The 7,893-nt window shown below is 38.1% G+C and overlaps 1 protein-coding gene across 2 annotated transcripts in view; it reads right to left on the bottom strand.

Annotated features, from left to right (window-relative positions):
• Positions 1–7,893, bottom strand: part of ndrg3b (ndrg family member 3b) — a 91,509-nt gene that overhangs the window by 62,002 nt on the left and 21,614 nt on the right. For both annotated transcript variants that reach the window (XM_016283927.1, XM_016283935.1), the window contains exon 2: positions 3,224–3,305. In XM_016283927.1, the coding sequence (XP_016139413.1) occupies positions 3,224–3,280 (57 nt within the window). In that variant the 5' untranslated portion in view covers positions 3,281–3,305. The remainder of the gene's footprint in view (positions 1–3,223; positions 3,306–7,893) is intronic.

Genomic DNA, 7,893 nt, shown 5'->3' with positions numbered 1-7,893 from the left:
CGCTTCGTCATGCCTAGAGCTGATCTGTGCTGGTCACCGAGGAAATACATCAACCTAGTGCTGTGGATTGCCGGATTGGCTTTCACCGTTTTCACCGCTCCTCCGCCGGGACCGCCGTTCTCGACCCCGCCGTGAGGGAATACATCAACTTAGTGCTGTGGATCGCCAGCTGATCCTGATCCATTTACTGATCCTGGGAAAGTAATGTTAGACTAAAATGCTGGCAGTTCTGACTCACGCAAGTACGTTTTCTTTTTTTCATTTGCCACTGATGATTCAAACGCAAGTTTTGAGCAGTGTAGAGTAGCACTTGTTGTTTGTCATTTCTCTGATCACAAATGCAGTTCCGGCCGGGACAGGGCATCACAGTATGGTGAGGGGCGTTACATTTCCGTTACACGCTTGAGGTATTCGGCCAATCACAACGCACTGGATAGCTGGCCAATCAGAGCACACCTCGCTTTTTCAGACCGATGAGTTTTGTAAAAATCGACGCGTTTCAAAATGGCGGGGCATAGAGGAGAAACAATAATGTACAGTATGTGGAAAATGTGTTTTTTTTTTTACTTTAAACCGCATAAACACATTTCATTACACCAAATACACCAAATAATGTTCTTTTTAGCAACATCATATGACCCCTTTAAGACCTGATGCACAGATAGAATGATACATTTCACATCCGATTTCTTTCTCAGCTGTTTTCATTCACAAGATATAACTGACTGCGTTTACCTGAATGATTGTCGAGATGGGTATTTTGTAAATTTTATGTGTATGTGTCTGTTCAGAGGATTCAGAAGAGGATTCAGTTCGGTGTTCGCGCACCATCTGAAACCCATGTGCGCGCTTCGTGTGTGTATGGCTGTGCGTGTAGAGAACAGCGCGTGAGTAATGAATCGAGTTCTCCCTTCGCCTTTTCTCTCAGGAATTATTTAAAATTCACTTGCTTGTGTAAATACGAACAAATTAAAAACTTAAGACTCTATTATGGTTAAATTTTGCAATTAATCCACAGATCACATGCGTGCCGAACCGTGGGGCTTGGTCCGTACGGATCTCGGATCAACTACGATCCGTTTAACCACTATTCAGAAATGTGCCATCATTTCTGGGAAGGGAGCATAGTGAGTATCGAAACTCCCTGGTTTTTGTGCTGCATTTTGGGATTTTTTTAGGAAGCAAAAGTACCAGGGCACTGGAAGGATTTTGCAATTGAGATAGCCCTTAACTCCCTGATCAGTCGCTTGACTAATGAACTAGTGAGCTGATTGAAACACTCATTTTCAATACCTCTTTTATAGAGCAGATTTGTTTAGATGGTGGTGTTGTTGCGGTTCACAATTTAACCCTATAAAGTCTACTTTATAATATCTGACATGCAAATTTCTAAGGCATTTAAACAATCAACAATCAAAACTTTGCTGAAAACATATAAACAATCTACAAGGCTTCTGTCATCTGATAGTTTTTACTTTTTAGCAAGTAAAATGCCTTTTATTATTCAAAAATGTACATTTTACATTGTTAGTAATATTTCCAGATGAACACTTATTGGATTGAATCAACTTGGCTTTATGAGGAATGTTTATTTGGTTCATCTCTCAATCATCATTGTATTGCATTATATGTTTTGTCTCCCACAAAAAAAATACAAAACTTTCATTATAAGACTAAGCATGTAAACATAATCTTAAAACATATTATTAGCAAATATAGAGTGACTGATATTCACATGTATTTTATGTAGTCTTATACTGCTGATTTCCATTACAAGCTATCAGAATGTCATCTTACATTTAAATATCAATATTTTTCTCAGTCTGGGTCTCTGAATAAAACTGATGTGTTTTTTCCTTGGAGTACGAGCTGTATTTTCTTCTTTATCATAATTAGCCATAAAAGGCTGGTGTAACAATTACGATGCTGAAGAAAAAAAACATGCAAACTTTTTTTTTGTTTTTGTTTAAAGCTTCAATAAACCATTCCAAATCAAACAAACAAACAAAAAAAAAAAAATCAAAACCGATTATTTCATAAGCCAGGCTTTACGGAGCCTTATTGAGCAAACATAAGGAAGTATGCATACTTTATATAGTACACACACATAATTAAGCTCTTGTTGTTGAATAACAGCAGCTAATTTCAGGCTCGGTTTGATGCTGGTGATATCAGTGGCTGTGAGATTAGGACCCGATGACATTATACATCATCTCTGATCTCATTGCTCCGGTACAGCTCAGTATCCAAGGGTAACCGGACCGGAGACGGGCGCCTTGAGGAGTCAGTGAGAAAACTGGAGTGTTGGGGTGAGATGTAGTTAAAGATAGAGAGGAGGAAGCACTGGCGTTCACTAAGGATATCATAATTCTCAATATAATATTGAACCGTACTGTACGACACCCATGGTTCAATATGTGATTGGCAATTGTAGTTTTCCGGTTTTGAGTTTAAAACATTTCTGTGCGTTTTATTTCTCTCCGAATTGGCTCTGTTTATGTGTCCGTGAATTCACATGCGGAGGATGAGGAAACGCCTCCCCACTTATAACGTGCATTTGAAAAAGCAACACACGCCAAACATCTGCCCTTGTAATGACTTGCAATGAGAAGCGTTTCTAAACCTGTTGTCCAACAAAAGAGAGCTATGTGGATTACCAATGGATTATAAATATACTTAATTATTATGAAAATATTAGAGATGGCTTGAAGAACAGGTAGTCTTTATTGTCTTAATGTTTCATCATTCAAAACGTATCTACTTTTCTTATTCAGCATAGCTGGATGCTTTTGTACATATTAGGGATTTCCTGGAATGTTATCAGTTCTATTACTTCTGTGATGCACATGTGGAGTTTCTGAGCGGGGGCACCCTCTGGCTTCCAGTATGAATGAAAAAGACATTACATGTATTTATAGCACTCAATAATGGCCAATTTTGGGTAAAAATAGGCAAACTAATACTTCACTCAAAAGAAATTTGAAGTAGATATGATTTTCTCCATGTTTTTCTCCAGTGTAAAGTATTTTTTTTTGTTCATTTGTTTTAAAAATCGCATTTTAAACCACAAATTGCAAAAAAACCCCACTGATGTGCCAAGCCATCAGAACCGAACCGAAAACTGTAGTTAAAAAACCAAGCATGTATTGAACCGTGGCCTAACTGTATTGTTGCATCCCTAGCGTTCACAATCAGATGCCTCTACAAATGTGTGCAAACTCACCTTGTCTGTCAAGAGGGGTTTGATCTCGGTCAACTGCACATCCTGTAACTCATCCATCCTCAAGCCTGACAGCTGCCCGTCACTACAGAGAGAGAGACAGGACAGAAATGGATTAGTACATCATTACAGTCAGCACTGACTTATTGACCAACAGGGAACATGGCTCAGCATGCCAAATGCTCATGAATACAGAATTACAGTAAACAGGGCACACAGAGAGAGAGCGAGAAAAAGAAAGAGCGAGAGAGAGAGAAGAGAGAACGGATGTTTAACATCCCGCCTAGTAACTGCCACCAAACCCCCATTGTCCTGATGAGCTCACCAAACCCGAATTCAGATGAGCTCATGTTTAATTCATGGTTTAATTCTCTGTGGCTATCCTAAAGGTCAATGCATGCAACTGTTTCAGTAAGGGCATTATGTAGGCTTATCTCACTCTTATAATGGCACTGGGTGACTTACTGAAGCTTGGTGGTACTGAAATAAAGGTTTTGTTTGTCCCCTGAGCTGCTCTCCATCCGTAATCAAATGTGCTGCTCCATTTTAGGGCAGAACGCAAGCATGCAAATGCAGATATGAATGTTTGGCCAACACATTAAAAGCACATGGCCCCTTTGGGCATACTTGAAGAGATTAAACTGATTTTACTGCTGTAACGTGACTCATTTCGTAGTCAAACAGGATTTTCAATGAGAAAAAACATGTAGGGTGACTTGACTTTATCCACTGGGACTTAATTGGATCATGAAAAGTGGGCGAACCCTACTAGAACGGGCCATCACAGCTTATATATTGCATATTAATGTTGAGAATACAATGCATTTAGACACCTTTTGAAAGGCAACAGCTCACTGATACTACCGTTCGAAAGTTTACAGTTTTTTTAAGGGGACATCAGATGCAAAATTCCCTTTTACATGTTTGCACATACAGATGTGTCTTAGCAGTGTGTGGACACAACCACCCTACAATGATAAAAATCCATGCACTCCTTTTTTTTTAATCCCCAAAAAACCTAAACGGTTTAAATTATCAAGCCATTTTGATTTTCTGTGCAGTATGACGTCATACTGCTCAAGCCCCGCCCACGGCCGCTGGTATTAGCATATTTCCGTTGTACAGTTGTCAGCCAGTTGTACGCCGTTTGTCATTTTTTCCGCTCGAGCAGCTGTAGCGACAACAATGTCTCGTCAACAATGTAGGTGTTTTGTAGTTGGATTTAAAAGTGAACAAAAGTCTTAATTTTCTCTCGATATCAGAGCCTCTGAGGATTATTTTATTTTAATATATTTTAAATTGTATATATTACGGTTTGTAGTGATCAAATAAATGAAGCTTTGGTGAGCATAAGACATCTTTCAAAAACAAAAAAATGAAAAAAATAAAATAAAAGTGTGGTATGTTTTTTTGGTAGTGGTCTTTTTTTTAATCTGAAACCCCTCAAACACCTTCCCTTCTTGTAATACTGCTGTGTAAGATTGTATAAATGTTCTGTACACCTTGTGCTTCCCTGTTTAAAGGCTTTAGCCACCTGTAATGACTTGGCAATGGCATTCAGTAAAATCTCTCTACTGCCCTAAATCACATACATGCCAGGTCATGTGAACTAATATTGCCTACAGCAAGTTCCCCTGGACCTAGACTGACTGTCTGTGGTGGTGAGGATGCGAGAGGAGATGAACAAAAGGATGTAAGGTGAATGCTGTGCCTCGGCTGGCATCCGCAGGAGGGCTGACAAGTGTTGACAAGGTCACAGTCAGAGACAGAAAGCCGTGTGTGTGCTAGATGGATTAGTGGAGTTACTCTGAGGGAAAATGTCAATCTGCCACAGTGTGTAGGGTCATTGATCTGTCAAAAGACACAGTGAGACAAGAGACAGTCTTATGCTTAAGTTTCGAAATGTTGCCCATGTTCTTCAGTGCTTTACCATTATGGCTTTCTGAGAACAGGATAAACACATCTAGCATATTCTCCTGAATCAATGGAGACAGAGTGTACTATTTTCGGAGGAAAGCTGCCAGATGAGCTTCTTCAGAGCTTCTCAAAGAACAATCAGAGCACTGACTGTTCTTATGTAACAAATCATTTTCTTGTGAAATGTAACATGATGTGCTCTTTTCATCGTGTTTGTTAAAGAAACAGCAATATTAAGATTTCATTTGAATATGAATGGCAGCAGGAGAGCTGGATGTGAACATTTCTGCTAGGGCTGGTCGGTATGATGATATATAAATCATGCTATTTTGTATATATCACAGTTAGGAGTGTGTGATATGTATCATCTATGATAATTTCATAATGGCTTTAATGCTGGAGAATGCACGTTTTCACTATGTGATGCAGCTTGATGTTGTTAAAGTCCCCAAAAATTAAGACATACAGAGCAACACTAATTTTTTCTTATATTTATATCAAATGATAAAGTTAAGCAATATTACCACCAGTTTTTTTCTAAATTTCTGATTTTATAAAACAGCTCAGAGTAAAAAAAATAAGTCAATATTTTTGTTTTTGCTTTATTTTGCCAACTAAAATTTCCAAATGAAACCTCAGCAGAACTGTTTTGCATCTCTGAGTCACCAACACATACTGCAGCAGCGCTTTATTACTGAATAAATCCACTATTTGAACAAATCAGTTCAATGAATGATTTAATGACCAAACGAATCAGCCATTTGAACAAATCATTTGAATGAATGACTCAACGACTAAAGTCATTAACACAAAGAAGGTTTTAGGTTTCCTATTTAAAGTCCCCATGAAATCAAAATTAAAGTTTTTTTGGGTGTTAGTATCAATATGTTAGTCTTAAGGTTATCTATAAGGCAGTGTGCTCCAAAACAGTGACAAAATTTGCATTTAGAAGATATAAGCATTCAAAGCTTGCAGTTCGTCACTTCCGCCAAAACGCCTCAAAACAATTTTTTTGACGTCACATCGTACTTGAGGTTCTCATCAAACTTTCGGTCCAATCAAATGCTCTCTAGAATCCGAAGCATCCGCCCCCACACTATAAAATAGACGCTGAAGCCACGGCTGAAATCGGTCACTTGTCCACAGAATTAGTATTTTCTGTACAGTGAATGGCACGTAGTGCACTATATAGGGGACAGGGAACGATTCAAACAGTGTAAATATGCTTTCCATTGAGGAAAAATAAGAAGTCTGGTTTCACGCTGTGTCACGCTAACCACCGCACCGCACACACACTCTGCTCCGGTCCAGAGACACGATAGCATGGAGCGGATCACATGCGCGAGTCGGCGCAGACCACAAAATGTATCGGAGCTATTTGAATTCTACACAGTATGCTATATTTTATAGCAATATGGATGAGATTGTGGCTGGCATACAACTGTCAAATGTGGCTTTACGGAGCTCAACGGCTCTGAACGGCTCTAGCCCAAGCTGTGATATAAACAAATGCTATTGGCTATTTTAAAAAGGGGCGGGGCTGCTTGATATGTGCCGCCCTGTTTTCCTGTTTCAGTTAAAATTACGTCAACACAGAGTAACGCTGCGTGTTTCTAAGCATTTCAGGGGACCTTTAAAGCGCTTCATTAAAAAAAAGTATTTAAGCAAATATTGCTTCAGTGTTTCCCCTAGGTTTACTGCTTTGGAGGGGGTTAAATTACATTTTATTAATCAAAAAACATGTCTAATTAATTAAAATCATGAAACTTAAACAATTTAACATCAATTTATTAAAAGTTTAACAAATATTACGTTTAGGGCCCTATGAAATGTTTTATTTGTCCAACCTTACGTTTTATTGTAACCAAATTCTGTTTTAGCATGTCTAATTTGAAAGCATAAAACAAGTTTCATTTATTCTTACAATAGCCATATGATTTTTTTGCTCAGAAATTCTGTGTTGTATATTTACATTTTGTTTTAAGGCATAAAACATTCATTTAATCTATCTTTTAAGTAATGAAAATTAAACAGATTAAATTTTTTGGAAAATAAAGGTCATTAAAATATTACAATTAAAAAATTGAAGAAATATTGGATACTTATTCCTTAAAAATAAGGTTTTAATAATTTTAGTAGTAGTAGTAGCAGTCTGTTGTACATTCTACTCAACAATAGTATATAATAATATATTTCTGCCAATGCCCTCAAGTTAAACCGAACTTTTATTTTGACGGGTTGCCGTGAATACATTTACATTTCTGTCTGTGTATGACATGATGATAGTTTTGTTCATGTATCATTAGTGAGACGGCAGAGGTTAATATCACCGGAAGCGTCACGAGCGTTTCAGTACGAGTACTACACAACTACACAAATCTGCGCCATTCATAACACAGAGACACGCAGAATTCATATTTAAATATGAATCGTTTTGCGGCTTAATATTTACAAATACTAGTGGGAGTGGGCTTACTTGTGTGTGTATGTGTGTGTGAGCGCGCGCATCGGGCGGAACTCCGCTGTGCGTGATACAGAGAGCGCGACCATAACGTAGAGACTGAAATGACATGCCCTCGTGTAAATAAGATAAATAACATAAGGCTATTTAGTTTGCTTAATGAAAGAACAAGGTATAGACATGTTCTATAAGAAAGGTAACTTTAAATGACTTCTGTTGTGATCTGGCGCTATAGAGAAAATATAATTAAATAAAATGAACTTGACCTTCAAGGGGGGCGGGGGGTGCCGTTGGG

The sequence above is a fragment of the Sinocyclocheilus grahami genome, unplaced genomic scaffold (genome assembly GCF_001515645.1).
Source record: "Sinocyclocheilus grahami isolate Dianchi unplaced genomic scaffold, SAMN03320097.WGS_v1.1 scaffold10.1, whole genome shotgun sequence".
Taxonomy (NCBI): domain Eukaryota; kingdom Metazoa; phylum Chordata; class Actinopteri; order Cypriniformes; family Cyprinidae; genus Sinocyclocheilus; species Sinocyclocheilus grahami.
This window is presented reverse-complemented; position numbering and strand designations above follow the sequence as displayed.